Source organism: Ciconia boyciana, chromosome 6, assembly GCF_034638445.1.
Source record: "Ciconia boyciana chromosome 6, ASM3463844v1, whole genome shotgun sequence".
Lineage (NCBI taxonomy): Eukaryota > Metazoa > Chordata > Aves > Ciconiiformes > Ciconiidae > Ciconia > Ciconia boyciana.
In genome coordinates, this window is record NC_132939.1 from 19,148,015 (window position 1) to 19,165,885 (window position 17,871).

General features: G+C 41.0%; 1 protein-coding gene across 1 annotated transcript in view; it reads right to left on the reverse strand.

The window, feature by feature from the left end:
* BRSK2 (BR serine/threonine kinase 2) overlaps positions 1-17,871 on the reverse strand; it is a 325,682-nt gene that overhangs the window by 29,678 nt on the left and 278,133 nt on the right. Inside the window, exons 13-14 of the mRNA XM_072864668.1 lie at positions 5,292-5,352; positions 763-970 (exon numbers count right to left, since the gene is read on the reverse strand). Coding sequence (XP_072720769.1) covers positions 763-970; positions 5,292-5,352 — 269 coding nt within the window. The remainder of the gene's footprint in view (positions 1-762; positions 971-5,291; positions 5,353-17,871) is intronic.

The following is a 17,871-nucleotide window of genomic DNA, read 5'->3' on the forward strand; positions in this document are numbered from 1 at the left end:
TGTCCCTGACCATCACAGTTCAAAATCTAACTCTTCCATGGCTGTAATCCTCCTTTCCCATGGGATCACATCCCAATACCCTGTAAAACCACAGGGTGTTGGGATTTCTGCTCATGACATCTGAGAATAATGCATGTGACTTTGGGCGCCCTTTGCCCGAATGCAAAAAGCCACCTGGAGCCTGAAGAAGAAAATTTTGCACATCTCAACACTCTCAAGACTCTGGAAACTGAAATAGGCCAGCAAATACGAAACCACTGATTGTATTAAGGAGTTTTTTACACCAATTACCAAAGGAGGTAGAAAAAGAATTAACCAAGATCAAAAAAGCTGTGCTTCAGAAGGACAATTTCAGCCACTGGCTATCTTTTTTTCAGCAGAAGGCTCAGCCTGTGGCTATGCAGAGGCAGCGGAGTACAGCCACAAGGGAAATGGCAGAGCTCTAGGTTTGCTGACAAAATGAGTGGAGAAGCTGAAGATAACATTTTCTTGTGTTCTAAGAGCCACAACTGGGATAGTAAGAGCTGTATGGCCAGAGAGTGAGGAGAGCTAACACTCTAGCCATATGGAGTGTGAGCTAGACATGACAGAGCCTGCTCACATGTGCTTTGGGTTAGGGCTGGCTGATGCTATCACTCTCATTTTCAATACCAATATTCAGTTCTCGGTACATAAAATTTGTAGAGCTACAGAGAGGTATGAACTTGCTGCTGAATGTCTGCCCAAATCAGAACCACCCTGTACGTTTGGGTGAGTACTCACCTTGCAATTTCCGGCGATGGAAACGAGGAGACCCCAGGAAACTATTCTTGATTGAGTTGAGCCGTGTCCTCCATGGCATTCCTCCAATGCTGGGGCTGGATGGTGGTGTTGGGTTGGGTGTGCCTGCTGGGCTCTCCTTTGGCGTATGGACAGGTGTCCCCTTGGGGGTAGGGAGGGGACTTCCCCTTGGAGAGGGGTGAGGGGTGACCTGTATGATGGGGATAGATTTGGTGCTTGGGTCAGTACTAGAAGGGAGCAATCTAACAGGAGACATAGGGTTGGTCTGCACTTTAGGAACAGCCAGCTGTGGGTTAAAGCCGGCAGCAGGCGAGCGGCCCTGAGCATTCTGCACAGGGGTGTTCTGGGAAGAGGGGGCGCTGGTATTGCTGGTAGGGAGTGGGTTGGATTTAGTAGACTGGAGTGGTTTTTCGGCCAATTTGCTCTTGGATGGCAAAGTCTGCGTCTTTGGATTGGGCTGAAGTGCTGGCTTTGGTTGGAGTACATGTCCAGGCCTGGAGGCGTTCCTACAAGCATCAGGGTCCAAGGAGACTTGGGGTCGGGGAGAGAAAGGGAGGTCTGAGGTCTGAGGGGGGATGAAGAACTTTCTGATAGGCTACGAGACAGACGCAGAGTGTCCATGCACATCAAAAACAGTGAAATACGCATAGAGCGGGCGAGCAGAGAAAGGAAAGTCAGAATAAAATCCATCCAAGTCACAAAGATGCACCATGTCACAAGGAGACACAAGAGATGGAGGTGAAGGGGTAGTAGGGGGGAGGGATTTTGCAAAGAAACAAAAACGAACAAACAAACAAAAAACAAAAAAAAGACATGCAGTTAGCTGGGAACACAGCATAATCAACAACAGCAGCAGCGGCAGCAGCAAGAACAACAGTGTCATAACAGGCTTCATCATATTAACCAACCACGTGTCAGCAAAGGAAAACAACAGAAAGAAAAGTAAAACAAAGAAAAAGTAAAAAAAACAAAATGAAAGAAAGTAACCAAGAAAAAAGAAGAGAGAAATGCCATCTCTCTGGGATTGTTCTGATTGCCCTGCAGTGAGAGAAGCACGATGCTGTAGGGAGGTGAGGAAGGGGAAGAAGAACCACTCAAGCCACAGACAAATTGAGATGTGCCAAGAATGGGACCACCTCTTTCAGCTCCAAATGCTCATATGCAAACCCAGCAGAGAAATGAAACTCAAAACAGGTGTGTGATACATACGGAGTGGTAGGCGATACATACAGGTTACTGCACACACCAGTCAGAACCTCTTTCCTTCCTCTTTACCCCTGACTCTGGCTAATGCACACCCCGGTTGCAGCCATGCATTGCAGAAAGAGGACGAAAAGGGAGAGTGATGCCACATGGGCATCCACTCTCCTCCCCTGGCCTGGAAGATTAAACTGCTCAGCATTCACTTGGAGGCTTCAGACCACACACCACCATGAGAAAAATATGAACTCAGGTTGGTGTTTGATTTGTAAACAGCTACAGCAAAAACTTCAGAGAGGCCTGGCAAATTTGTTTATCTGGGAAGAGATGATACTTCCCATCAGACTTTATGCTTCTCCTGCAACATCCCTCATTGCATTGAAGGACACCTTGATAATCGGAATTTCTGTCATAAAGTCACAACAATATTTGCCATTAAGTCCCAATTCTATGGAGGGGGTGGGGTGAGCCATTGTTTTGTAAGACACAGTTTAAAAAGAAAAAGACAACCAAAGTTCATAATCCATCACTGAGTTATCAAAGTGGGATTATGAATTTTTTTTTCCCAAACAAGAACATTTATACATGTTAGAGGCATTTTGGGAAACCATTCATATGTCAACAGCAAACAGCAATACACAGATTTAGGAGGATAGAAGCCTTTTAAAGGGATATTAGCAAGCTAAAAATCACATTTAAAACAAAACAAATGTCCTTACAAAACATTGCTGTTAACACCTTAGATTACAAGTACTGGCAGAATTGTAAAAATAGAAATCATTACTCAAGATCTTTAGCTTTGGTCTGCACTCATATTCTCTTTTCTATAAATTATTACCTATTATAAATTATTTATCACCATTATTATTATTATCCATTCTTAACACCTAAAAGCTGTAATCAAGCACTGTCTAGACATACCATGTACACATAACCATGCCTCAAATCTCAGTCCCAGATAAGCACACTCAGTACTGAGTTTACTTTCTGGGTTTGACAGATTAGCACAATGTTGCCATACTTAAAAAATGCAGAAATGTATTTAAGACTTAATTCCTAAAATTGTTTGCATCAAAGTTTTGTAATTACTTTAAAGAACTTAGGGTTAGGCCACCAAAATTAAAAGCAAATTACTACCCCAAAACATTTGTATTATTACTAGGAATGTAAAGTTAAACTAAAGTCTGCCATGGTGATAAATTCTGATCACCAATGAGAAAGGAAGGGGAAAAGATGAGGAAATTGGTTAATTTATGGAAGTCACTATCAGCATCTGACTATTAACCATTTGCAAATGACACCAACGGATAAAAGTCGAAGACTGTTGATTGCAAATGTTTCCTTGCAATTTTTACATCTTATGTGTATGATGGTTTGAGAAACAAATTTGAAAGAAATAAAGTGAAATTCAACTGCCACTTAATCCATTAAGAATCTGAAGAGGCACCCTTAATTACTGCATTTTTAATAATGAAATAAATAACAAGACTACGTCTGTATTTCAGCTGGTGCAATGGGGAACACCATTAGCAGGATCTTGTGAGATTTAAGAACTCTTAGTTGCTGTCAAATTCAATTCCTCATAGAACTGAACCTAAGCAGCGCATATAGTGAAATGTGTATTTGCTTTTTAAAGTATGCTCTCTTTCAATAATCTAAGGTGCTATTAGAAGCATAGGTAAGGATGTTTAAAAAACCATATAATTTTTATTCCAACATTTCCTTTTAAGCCTCAAATTTCACCTGCCTTAATATCATTATGATCTGGTGAAAATGCCACCTGGTTGCTAAATCCCTTTGAAGACTATTTAATCAACTGCCTATTAGTAATAATGGTAAGATACAGCAACTATGGAACAGATCTTGTCATCCTTATTCTTTGATATAGTCTTACTGAGATGTCAGAAATTGATCCCAAGAGATCAGTTAATGAGATCAAGATTTAGGTTTGCTGCACTGGATGATTATTTTGTGCACAAAACTGTTTCCATGCTCTTTTTCAGTACGTTTTGCAGTGGCATAAGAGTTCTCAGACCTCTGCTTCGTTCCACTGACATCCAGGAGTCCCAGTGCAGAAACAAGGAAATGGAACTTCAGTGGTTCCTGGCACGTTAAAGATGCAGAGGAGACCACAAACACTTCTATGCCAGCTGCAAAACAGGGTAACAATGGATAGGAACCCAGAATATGTTTCAGAAAATAGTTAAATCAAGCAAGGAGTGGGAAGCTTTACTAGCCTATAAACTTACACCCGACAGTGTGTCTTTATGCATAAGAATTACACACAATGTTATTGGGGAATTACAATCTTAAATACTTGGAATACTGATGTTATCTTCATATACCTAAGAGTAGATCCATAGATGTATCTATACCCTAACACATGGAATATATCCATTTCCAATGGGGGATGGCATCTTCTCATGAAGTCATGAAAAGTATGTAGAAATCCTCCAAAGACTCTGGGCAGACAATTAGGTAACATGGATTGCCATAGCCCTACAGACTTCTTGATGAGGTCTAGACTTCTGTAAGGACTGCAGTCTTGAAGTGACTAAGCTGACCTTGTCAGACACTAGGAATACTCACTCTTATCCCTAAAGAAGTTACCAAGGAGAGGGAGGCCTCTGTCATTGCACTTAGAAACTGTAATAACTTTGTAACAGATGTACTATCAAGCATGTTTTGTACTAGCTGAGTATCATTATTAGTTGAGTATCGGTATTTAGTTGACTGTATATTGAACAAGGGCATGTGAATGTACCTTATTTATAGGGGTTTGAGTGTTCTTTTTTCATCTTCATTAGTCAACTTTTACTTTCCTTTTACATTTGCTAGCCCTCAAATTTATATAATTCATTTTCTCTGACTTTCTAATACAAGCTATTCTGAGGCAAACAGAATCGAGCTCGTAACCGGCATGGTTTGGTGCTCTACTGTGACCTGATTGAAGGTAGCTGTGAAATGGTTCCTGATATTTGGTCTGAAACCACGCTGTATACAGACCTCAGCTGGATATGGCAGTGTTTAGTCATAGCAATGTTATTCTATGTGCTCTATGTGCTTATGAGACTGAAAAAAGGGCAAGGGCACAGTGAGATCCTTGCTAACAGTGCAGGGAACATGTATGAGAAATTCTCTGCTTGCATTTGTAAATAACATTTCCCTCACCACCCATGAAAATTTACGAGCTGCCAAGGAAAACCAAAACATCCCAGCTAAGAGCCACAGCTCTGCAGCAACAGATGTCGAAACGCATCAAGCATGTGTGAGTGAACTGGACCAACAGATCATGAAGCAGCACCACTTACCCTTGGACTGCTGAGAGGACTGGTGGAGAGCCCAGATGACGCTCCGCTGATTGACCGAGACCTAAACGGACACAATATGGAAAACAGCCCTCAGAAAAGTTGGACAAGTAATAACCCTGAACACCAGCCACCACAGGCACAGGCATGAAGTGAGGAGGAGGAGGGAGGCTGTCACTGGAAAAGCACATGACTCTTTCCTTTCACTACTGTCACATTTTTCAGTTGTCCTATCCTCAAAACAAAGAAATGCTGTTGCTCAGGGAGGATACTATAATCCCTTTTCATTAAGGGAGTCACTACCTTCTTTTTGGTCAACAAGCACATGGAAGCTACTACGTCTGACCTGTGCAAATTGAACTGCTGAATTCAAAAAGGACTGTCAAAGCATTCATGTTGGTGCTGAGAATTCTCTTCTGCGCAGTGCTGGTGGACACAGAATGAGATGTTCCCTGTCACAAGCAACATGGAAAAGCACCGTGTGTATGAGGCACAAAGGTAGGGGATTCTTCCAGATATTAAGAAAAAACCCAAGTCTCTGTGACCCAGGCACACAATCGTTTCCTCTGTGATGACTTCCAACTGAAATCAAAGCTCACATTGGCTTAACCCTTTCCAGCTTCTCACTGATGGATTTCACATCTCTGCTCTCCAGTAATATTTCCTGCTGTGCATTAAACAAGCCAGCTCTTCTCTACGGATAAAGAGTTCTGCTGTTGTTGATGATTTTACTAATAACAAGATAACAGTCCAGGTGTCCTCAAAAAGAGGCCAGTCAAGGAAGAATAAACTGTTCTATTTGATGACAAGGTCACCTATACTGTAATGCTCTTATGCTCTCCAGCAAAGGCCACCTATGAAAAATGTCAGCTGTAGACAATAAAACATACAAATGTGCTATCCTAAATGTGCTGAAAGGGCACACAGGCCAAATGCACAAATATTTCATCAGCAGAAGTTTCCAGGAGGAGGGCTGCCCAGCAGGAAAAAAAAAAACCTCCATGTGACCGTAAATGACTAAGCCCCAGAGGCAGCTGCTTTCTATCCTTTTTAAATAGAAAGAAAGTTGTCCTGAAGACTGAAACATCTTATAGGAGAGGACTTGTCTAAGAACCTAGTTGTTCAACAACCACCATGCAACATGTCAATATAGCAAACCTACCAATGTTTCACCTATAGTAAGAGCCATGAAAGCAATTACTTGCCTTCAGGTAACAAACATGAAAAGGTGAAATCCTGTAGATGCTTGGAAAACAAAGTGCATGTGTGTATACATATGTGTCTATGTGTGTGTGTACACATTTATATATTTAAAATTGATATATGTCAGATAGTTAATGTCAGCTTATACATACAAGAATATAAAACAAATTTAGACCATAAACTGTCTCAGTTTACTCTCTTCTACTGTTATAGAAGAATAAACCAAAAAAATCAGTTTCTAAAATGGTCTCGCAGACATATATTACTAAATAAATCTGAGTAGTAGAATTATTAAAAAAAATGTAAACTGCAAAAGAGGAAATATTTCCAAGGAAAGAGTAAGCTACCACTGAACACAATGGCAGGTCCTGTTCTCTCTATTTGTATCCTCTGCAGAAACTACTCATTGATGGTTTTCTTTGTATCTCATTGCAGTTTGTCCACCACAGTAAGCAGGTGAAACCCAGAAGCCCAGTCTCAGCATGCTTTTTTGCCACATTAAATCTAAATTTGCACCATGAAAATCTGGGGAACTCATTCTATGCAGAAACTCCCCACTTATGTTTTTCCTTGTACCCTGCTGCAGTCTGCCCATCATAGTACAGCAGTCAAAAACTAGAAGCTCAGTCTTGGCATTCTTTTGCACTAGATTAAACCTAAATTTGTACCATCAAGAACTGGGGCACTCATAAAGGTTTATGCAAAGTAATTTTAAGGGGAGAAACGTCTGCTCCACTTTTGAAAGGCTATTTTATGTGCCTCTCCTATAACTGAAGTCGCTGAGTACAACACAGATATGTTGTGCATATGGGAAGCCCATTTAGTTAAAATCTTCCTTGTATGAGTCATCAGGAAAAGCTTTTTCCGAACCATAAATTACAAGAGGAGCCTATAGATTATCTTGGACAAATGTGGAAGGCATTTAGGTGCCCAGAGATGTAGTTAAACACCTACTTAGGAGTTAAACTCCCATGAGGAGCTGTTCCCACCACCTCTTAATTGTGGAGGGAAAGTCCTCTCTGACACTCACCTGAATTCCAGGATACTTGATTAAAAGTTCCAATCTGCTATTTCCTTTTTGCAATCAGGTGTTTCCAACAGTCCTGAATTCTCCCCTCCCAACCCCATTGCCTATTTTTTTACAAAAACGATCACACGCACAGAGGGCAAAACACATCAGGCCCCACCTCCCAACTCCCAGTTCCTTATTGGAAGCAATATTTCAAAAAGAGTTGTTGTGTACTGAGTTTTCATCCAGCCTAGGAGCCTGAGGTAGGGGACAGAAGAGAGAGTTAGTGTGAAATCCTCCTGGAAATGCATTCAGTATCCACATGATTGCTACCGAACAAGCTCTATTTCTGCTGCTGATTTACATGCAAAATATGTAAGAAGTAAAGTAGGCCCTATAGCAAGTTTTAGTTTGTCCACACTGGAAATCATATATAGGAGCAGTGGAAAGAGTTTAAAGAATCTTGGGTTAATTTTAAGTGTTGGGGTGACAAGAGAGCTGTACATTTTCAAAACCTTTCCCCCTTACAAGAGAGTGCTGGTATGGGATATGGCACTCACACTGAGAAGATCTTCTTGCATCTTCTTCAATTTAACAAATCTCCCATAATTTACCTTTACAAATGGGACATAGTTCCCAAGCTGGCTATAAAAACTCAGTACAGTGGCAGGTTGTATACTCCAGTACAAAAATGCTAACCAGCAAAAATGACAGATTTGTCCCTCCCATCAAGATCATCTTATCTGGGAAATTCTAGAATTCAGTTCTAGAATTCAGAAATTCTAGAATTCAGTTCATAAAAAACCCCCACATGCACTGCTCCTGTATCTCAGAGTCAGGTGGACAGAACTGGGAGAGGGCCAAAACAAAGCAATGAAAACATTGCATTATGCTGAAATGCTGTAATGAAAGAACAGAGAGAATTTAAATTTTTATGCCTCTCACCAGAAAATGAAAGTATGAGGCCCTACAGGCAGCACATTACTATGGCAGACCCGGGATGATCTCATGTGTGGAAAGAGGAGAAAAATATGACATCATCTTATCTCTATGGCTATGTACTAAGTTTATTTAGCGGGAAATATCTATTAGTGAGTTACCTCCTAAGTCTCTACAGGCATTAAATGTCATTGGAAGTATTAAATCTATAATTATTCCAATAACTTAATACTAAATGCAACAATCTAGGAAACTACAAACATTGTGTGTGACTCATTTTGCTCTGTGTTTTGTATTGCTGTATGCTTAGGCACTAACTCAATGGAAGCCATCAAAAAGTTGTTGAAAATACAGGCAGAAAAGTTAATGCAGTTGCTCAGATAAAGAGCATTCCCTCAAACACAACTGCCAGATTTAGAGACACAAGAAGAGATTCTTTAGTCCCTTCCAAAGTGACATAGTTGTTTTGCCAAGCCTGGAAGAAGGAATTAAAAAAAAAAACATAAGGGAGCTAGACCCAAGGTTTAGGAGGGGGAAGATGTAGAGGGCACTCTAAACATAAGGTGGGCACTGAGACCATTGCAGGCTACTCCTCCCATCTCATAGACTGACAATAATCTGGACACATCTGAGCTATGAAAGAGAGAGGCCAAGGACTGAAACAAAATGTGCATGTGTGGGCTGTACTTTGTAGATGTGATTATTTTATACCTTATTCAATCTATTTGATACTTCAAAGTATCAAAGTTAAAAGGTCCTTTGTTTTAAAGTAATTTTTTACTCATTTTAGCCAGCTGCTGTCAAAGGGGAAGCCATGCGAGGCCCAATTCATATTAGACCAGTGGTCTCTTACTGGTGAAATTGAGAAGCTGGAATCCAGTTTCCAGCTGGTTTCACAGGATTGCAGAATTTCTTGAGAGCTGTAAGAGGTGAAGGCCTGAAGCCTCACACTGAGGTGCAGGCAGAGAGAAATACAAGAAGGAAAAGCACACCTGGTAACCGTACTACACATGTAGCACATGTACAGAGAACCTCTATATAGCCCTTCACTCAGATTAATTTTCAAGTGCTTTAAACAGTGCATCTGCTAGTACACACCAGTAGAGTAAAAAGGCTTCACAGCCAGCATTAAACATTTGGGTCAGATTTGGCATTTGTTTTTTCTTTGAATAACCACCTCACAGAAATTTTTCTTACAATCAAAGGGGAGTTTGGTACCTTGTTGCAGTCCCAGCAGAACTTGCTTTCATAGCACAGTTTTACCAGGATGCTGAATACAGCCTCTTAGCTGGTCAAGCTGGAGCCATGCTTCCAAGAAGGGGAGCCTGCAGTATGCATGCAGCGTGCAGTAATGCATCAGACTTGTGTCCCTGGGTGAAATGCCTTAGAAATTTTGAATTGGTTTGATCCCGTGTGTAGTTTTGAAAGTCATTCCCAAAATATCCAGCCAACCTCTTATTTGCTTCAAGCATAAATTGGGTGGAATTCGAAACTCCTCTTTGCTTGCTCACTCAAATAAAACAAAAAAATTCTAAACTGTATTTCAGGGTATGAGACTCCTGAAAATGATCTGAATTAATATGCAATAGGTGAGCAGTCAGGCATTGTGTGTTACAACATTTCATCACTATTACTCTTGCGTGTCCAAAAGATACAAACTGTGCTTCCTTGCTCCCTGATCTAGGGAATATGAATAGAATACCTTTGATGTTCCGCTGTCTTACAATCCCAACCGTGCAAATAATACTAACTATAACATCTCTTACTGGGAAAACTTTTGCTTCAGTCAGAAGGTCTACTCATGGTAATAACCACTTGTAAGATGAAGCCTTACAAAGAGTACAGAGAAAGGACTGCAGGTGTTGGTAACACACCTCTTCATCCCTTCAGCGCACACAGAGGGTGACGTTAAACAGCACCACCTTCCTTAATTGGACAATTGTACTAAAGTTCCACTTATAAATGGTTTAGAAAGAATTAATAAATAGTAAAGCATGCTACAAACATGAGAAGTAAATGTTACTGCTGCTAATTAGCTTTTTCAATACATACCCTCTCAACAAGCTTTTGCTGTAGTCTGTAGTGATCTATTACAATGTTTTTATTAAATCATTTATTCATAAAATATTCTCCTTCTGGTAAGTATTTATAAATGGAACTTTAATTTGAAGTGTGACTCCATTCCTAGATGTACCTATATCCTCTTTATTGAAAATAAATTTTCATTGAAAATAAAGAGCTTTGAAGATGTATCTGTCTCTAGGGCCATCTGTTCACCTCTTAAGAAAACATATACTAAAAAGAGAGGGAATACCCAGCATTTTTTTAATAACACGGATGGGATTCAGCTTAATCTCATAAAAAAGAAGAAAAAAGGATAAATTAGGATCAAAATTAACTGGAGGGTACCAAACAGATACAAAAAGCACTAAACAGAGAAGGGAATTTCATTCTCAGATGGTGTCCTGGTACCTGCATAGTGTCTGAGGATAGTTCTCTGTGCCCACAGACACTGAAACATAGAGACAAACAAGAGAACATAAAAGAACCCAAAAGTAAATTATATGGAGTGTGACTCCAACATAAAAGCACACAAACACACACAAAAGCACCAAAAATGCTTCTTCCCACATCTCTCTCTCTCTCGCCCTGCTGTAAAGCCTCATTCACTGAAGTATATCAGCCTGGATTGTGTTTGTAAAGTGCAAATGAAAAGTTTCTCTACAAGATACAACAGGTCCCACAACAGGAATAATCCAAAACTAGAGCTTACCCCAACGGATCAGCACTCGCCATCCTCGGAAAGGGAAAACGAAGAGAGAAGTAGAGAGAGAAAGAAAGAGAGAGGGATGTGGAGGCAGGTGGAGAGAAGAGTAGGAAAAGCAGAGTGAAATACTGTTCGGAGAACTGAACGGTCATAATTATTGCCACCGATGCCTACGTCTTCAGAGACCAGGAACACTAGGGGGACAGTTTCATTTACCAGAAAATAACTTTTGTCCTGCTCACAATATTGCAGATACATCCAACTTTGGCACTGGGGAATATGGAGAGGGACATACTAAGGCTGTAAAAAAAATTTCCCAGCCAAATCCCAATTAAAGCAGTCAGCAGAGCAATGGGGTTCATACTTCATGCTGCATTTCTTTTCTGCCTCTTACATAAGGCACAGTTATATCAGACTGTTATCAAGGAAATGGTTCTTTTCGTCCCCAGTTTGCTCAGTGTAGTGTCCCTCTGTCCCCCAAGCTGGCCTGGTAAGAAGTACTTTTTTTGCCACGAATGAACTGTGAAACGTATTGGTTATTAAAGCATGCATTTCTGAGCCAGCTTGGGAGCCCAGGGTACAAGATTGTAGCTCAAGCTGTGAACCTGCTTTGATACTGGCTTATTAGTCATGATGGTCTTATAGTCAGGAATTCAGATCATCTAGAACATACCAGCTCAGCAACCCGGCACTTATCTCTGTGGATGCCATCTTGTGCTCCAGGATCTCATTTTTCATTTAAAATAAATTCAGTCTCTGGGTCTTAAAGGTTGGAAAGAAAATCTTTCAAATGTGAATGGAGAATAAATCAATGCTGTGCTGAAAAGAGTCTGAAACAGCAGCTCTAAAAGCAGAATGAATCTCTGGCATGTTGACTTTGAAGCCTAGAGACAATCAAAAACTTCAGCATTCTTAATTTTTCACTACTAACCAAAGCATTCAAAATCAAAAAGAACAGTCAGATTATTAAGTTTTCAGGGGTGCAGGTAAGCAAACTCAGGAAAATGTCACCATCTTTTCACATTAACAAAGATTTGATTAGAATGAAAAAATTCTGGTGTGTTATTAAGCCAATTTATTTTCAAGTTGGATGCAGTGCTTTTTTTCCTCTCTTTCTCTCTCTCATTCTCTCCATTTTCAATAACAGGCTCCCAAGCTGCCAGAGCTACCTCTGGCTGGGTGAGGAAAATCCATTCTCCACAAGACGGTCACCAACAGAAATGCCAAATCTAATATATGCCCAGTAGATTTCACGGTTTACTGCTCAGTACAACTAGCCATGCTTCCGGTTACATCAACATTGCAAATGCTGGGCTGGGCAACACTAGGCAGTTTTGAGAAAAGTTAAAATTAAAACATAGTTAGAATAGAAAGAAAAAGCTGTTGTGCTACGCATTGATAGAGAAGTGGAAAGAAGCATTACAGTAAGTTCTTTTTCATGTGTTTGAGTGACACTCCATTTGTATTTTGGCCTGGAGTGCAAATTTGGGTAACATCTAATTCGTATATACACAAATACATATATATGTATATATTTAGGGACAAACACTGTCCTCAATTGTACCCGTACAAATCTATCTACATTGATGTAACTGAGAAGAGCAAATTGACACCCATTGTATATTAGAACGTGTGTGTATATTTATAGAGAAAATACACCCATATTCACACATGCAAAATATTAAAATGTAAATAGAATGGGTGCAAGAAGGTTGATTAATTTTTCTTTCAAGTCATTTTCCCAACAGGGAAGGCACTGAAGAGGTTAACAAAGAGAATGGAAAGCAAATTGACAAAAGGGAAAAGGAAGAGGGAAATGAGGTTTAAAAAAAATGAACAATCCCAGGACACAATAGACCCAGAAGCGCAGACATGTGCATTCCCTACAATACTGAAGCAAGTGAACTACGGAGCTGCAGCAACCCAGATACAGAAGAAGAGAAGCACTGAAAGAGGGGGTGAAAGTCAGAAAGAAAGAAAAAGAAAAAGAAAGGGACAGTGGCCTCAGCTACTAAGACAACCATGTGCATCTAGAGGGAAGGGACCCTTAAAGATGCAGTATTCCTTTAAAAAAGACATCATAAAGTTGGATAATTAAACACTGGCCAAAAATTTAATGGCCACCATGATTAGCTGTCCCCATTTTGCTGGGGTTCTCTTTGCTGCCTATCCCTTTCTTTCACGTGGCTGTGCACAGATCCAGAATCCAGGTCCTCTCACTTTCCCACCACTGAGGTCCTTCATCCTAACTCTTAGAAGTGGGAGGGAGGTAAGACCACAGCGAATGTGATCCTCCAAAAATCAGCCTGGTCCTTCAATGAGAAGGACCCTGGGTGATCCTCGTGCAGTGCCCTAACCTTCTCTTCCTGTACTCTGAAACATATCACCTTTGAGAGGGAACACAAAATGCCCATGTGTATTTAAGAAATTCCCCCAGCGGTTACTGAAGGGTCATTTCCTCTGCTCCTAACACAGCTGTAGCAGCTGTTAGAGAAGCACAGAGGGTCAATCAATGGTGCTGGGAACATATGCTGAAAGACCCTTCTCCTGTGACAGATAAAATTTCTGCACTTCTCTTACTGGACCTGACTTTTAATTACTGTGGAAAAGCTCATCTTCAGAGTAGTTTCAGACTAACTTTTAATGCAAGAAGTGCTACATGTTCAAGAATAGAACTTATGTATAGGGGGACTCAGGTATTTCCATGTCTATGGTAACAGTCCAGGAAAGCCCAGCCACTAAAGACTGTATAACCACTACTTCTTCATGGCTGTGAAACTCAGAGGTTTCCAACAGTTCGGGTCCAATGCTTGTTCCTATCTTGGCATCTTAAAGAGGGTGCTTTACACACCACATGAGGCACAATCTCTCCTGCAGATGCACGAAGTTCTTCATTGTGGCAGGTTCAAGACTTGAAACACTGCCCACAAAGGACTGCCTCAGTCTGCGAAAGGCCAAAAACAGGGGCTGTCCCTCACATATCCTACAAGTCTCCTGAGGCTTAAAGGCCACATTTATCTATAAATAGAAATGTTTCTATTAAAAGGTGAAATGGAAAGAAGAATGGGTTGCCAAGTCCATAGGTTCCTTTAAGGAACCCATGGCTTCTCCCTTTTTGAATCATATGGAACACTCCTAACCTTTGGGTAAGCTAAGTGTTTGTGTATAAGGATTACATTTTGATGAAGAATTATCCATTGGGATGCCAGCTTTTAACATTAGGAGAAAAATTACCTTCCTCTGAGGCTGAAATTTTAGGAACAACATGTCCACTAAAAGCCTTCCCAAAAATCTTAAACTTTTTTTTTGTTCATGGACCCACATGAGTCCCCTTAAACTCCCTAAATCTGGTGGCCTGCATGTCTTCCATTGTGCCTCTATTCACAGTTGGGAGTTACCCTTTTTGTTATTCTTCACCACCTGTCACTTGAACTGCTAGATTGGAATCATCCTCCAAAAACTCTATCTTCGATCATCTTTTCCTCTTGTGTTCTCTGGTGTAGCCAGGGTGGTCTTAAGGAGTTTGTCTCTTACCTACAGGCACTTAATATTTTGCTCTGTCAGACAGGATTCCCAGAGTTTCCTGCCATTGTTATCATTGACTGAGTTGTGCTGCTGTTTCTAGTGCTGGGAGTGGAGCACTCTGGGCTTTCCTAGTGTTTTATATTCCAATCCTTCCCAAAGCAGTCTTAGCAAATACGTCTTCTACCCTGGGCATCCTCGCTCATGGCAGAACTGAACCAGAAGTAGCAGTAGGATGACATTTTAGTGGGGAAAACGTTGGTACAGTCAAATTCATTGAGCCTCAGATGAATGGTACTGTAAAAAAATATATGTGGTGTGGGGCTGTAAATATCCCACCCTCTTTGCTTCCCTCTAAGAGAGAATGGCTATGTCCCCACACAGAGAAGGTAAGTACTGCATCTTTAAGGTCTCAGCAGTGAGGTAGAGGAGAGGAACATATTGTCAGTGTTTATACCTTTCTTCTTTGTTGAATTTGGGATTGGCTTCAGAGATATCCAGGCTTTTACTGAACATTGTTTTACTATGGCAGGAACAAAGCGAGAAAACAGAGTTACTAGTGTGGACATTTATAAAAGAGAGTCACCTGAAGCAATGCTGGACACCCAGCCCCCCAACCCATCCTCCCCTTTTTAAGCAATGCTCTGAAAAACCTTTCTTTTACTTTCCAACTATGGCTTAAGCCTGCACAGTGCTGAAGCTCATTATCTTCCCCTGACTTCTGAGGTCTAAGAAGACTTCCCCCACACATACTGGTAAACCCTGCTCTCCTTTATCCAATTGAAAACCCAGGTACCATCTACTTTAGTCTCATTGTCCAGGGAAAATAGAACATGCCTGAAAGCACAAATTACTCAGACTTTTCTAGAAGACCTCAACACTAAGCACAATCTGGGAAAAGGTTAAAATCAGACCATAGAGCCTCTTAGAGGAACAGTAATCCATGTTGTATTCTAATTTGTAGGCTTCATTACCACTTACTCCCAACTCTCTTCCCCTATACTCAGTGTATAGAGAAATGCCCTTTTTTGTCATCTTGGGTCTGAATCCCTGAAGCTTAGAAGTAAAATTCCCTATGCTTTGCTAAAGGGGAAGCTCTCTGTAATATGTTTCACCAGTAATATGCTTCACTGTTTCACAGAACACTGCTTCCTAATGTTAGCTGATCTTTCATGCAAGCTATCCACTTCAATAACCAGAAGAAAATGAATGGTTAATGAAGCCCATTTTAGAACAGTTTTTGGACTCTCACAGCAGAGCTGCTGAAAACTTCTGGCATATCCCCGAGGGATTATAGCTCCCGTGGAATTCTTCCTAGTCTGTGTGACTTTGGCACAAGGGACAAATTAGCCGGTGTTAAACTAAGCTCAGAACCTACCTCTTTTCTTTTGACATTTCAATGAAATACCAGATAGTCTGAGAGGTGTGGATACCACAACAGCAGAAGCAATTAAGATGTAATTATGAACCCCTTTAGTCGACAACTAGCAGGGAAAAACAAGAATTAACAAAACTTAGTCACCAGTTTTAGGGTGGCTGGTGTTTGTGCATACTAACTGTCATATACAAAGACCCAATGGAGAACACTTGGAGAGGTCAGCACAAGCATTTCAAGGAGTCTGTAAGCTCAACAAGCAGCCTTTGTGCTGAGTTCCTCTCCTCCATTATCCAAAACTAAGTCACCGAAGAACTAGGTTTTTCACTTAATACTTTCTCAGCCTGTAGGGTTGAAGGCTGCCAAGTTTCAAATCTCAGTGGAAAGATATGCCCTTAAACAAGCCAAGACCAGACACTTGTAGGGTCCCTGCACGGTTACCAGAAGCACAGTTCATCACACAGACACATAAACCAGAGGTTATAACATAAATCCCCTTTATGCAAGCAAACATCTGTTTACTACTGGGAAAGAGGACAATAGGACTAAATCACATGACACATGGGTGTGTTCTGCTCACTGGTTAGAAGAGCATCTCTGCCAGCTCAAGAAAGAAGCAATGGCTCTGTGTCTCCAGATGTTTACACAAGTCATCTGTGTCTAAACAGGAGACCTGTTTCGATGGTCCACCTCCCTATCTTCCTGGTATTGTAGGATAAAAACATTGAATAGTCATCTGTTGAGACCAAAAAATGTCACTCTTAAAAAAGCATCCACTTCTGGGATCTAAGCCCTACTGCTGTAAAATCCACTGTCAGTGGGTCATTTAATGGAATATAATATGCGACTAGCCATTAAAAATCCCCCACTCTTGGTAGAAGGCACTTGTCATTTTGTTGCTGACTGTTCTGACAGATGGTGCCCCATCAGCAATGCATCGTCCCCAGACAATCCCCATGCAGCGGTGTTCGTTAATGAAGCCAGTTCACATTATAAACTACTGTGCTGCCAGCAACACAAAATGTGCTGTTGTCATCTGTGGATGTGGATGGCATGAATTATGGAAGCTCACACATGGAGTAAAATAACATTTTCCCTTTAACCCCTTCCAAAACAAGCACTACCAAGCCCATTGTCATCAATCATGGTATTATTACATCCCTTTCTCCACCCTTAATCACACCTTTACGTCCAGCCCTGAGTTGTGGTATGCATTGCCCTGTACCTCTTTTGTGCCTGGCAGGTTCGCTTCCTCCTTAAGCCAAAGCCCTTCTTTACTAATATGTAGCCTGGCTATGTCTCTGCTCTGAACTCATCTCAGACCTTTTGACTTCAATTGTTTCCTCATGTGCAGAATTGAGCGAGATGTTTAAAAGCAAAAGAAATACTTTGGATAGCAAGACACAGCTTTGCCTATTCAGACTTCTGAATTTGAAGTCAAAGCTGAGGGCTGGAAAAAAAGGTTTCAGCTCTCAGAAAACTTCGGGATCAATCTCACACCTCCTATTTGTTCTGCCCAGTTGGACACTTACTGTAAACAGCTGCAGAGTACTGTGACTCACAGGTAGCCTTGGGGTGGGGGAAAGTGATTCACCTCTATCTGGCTCTGGGAGCTTCACGGCCCATGTATCTGCCAGGTACCAGATTAAACACTGCAAGCTGAATAAGCAGTGAGGAACTGTTTGTCAGTGTTGTGTCCATCCTTATCACTTTGAGGCCTATGAGTAACACTGAGCACACCCTGTCCTGAACACTTCTTTCGCCCAGA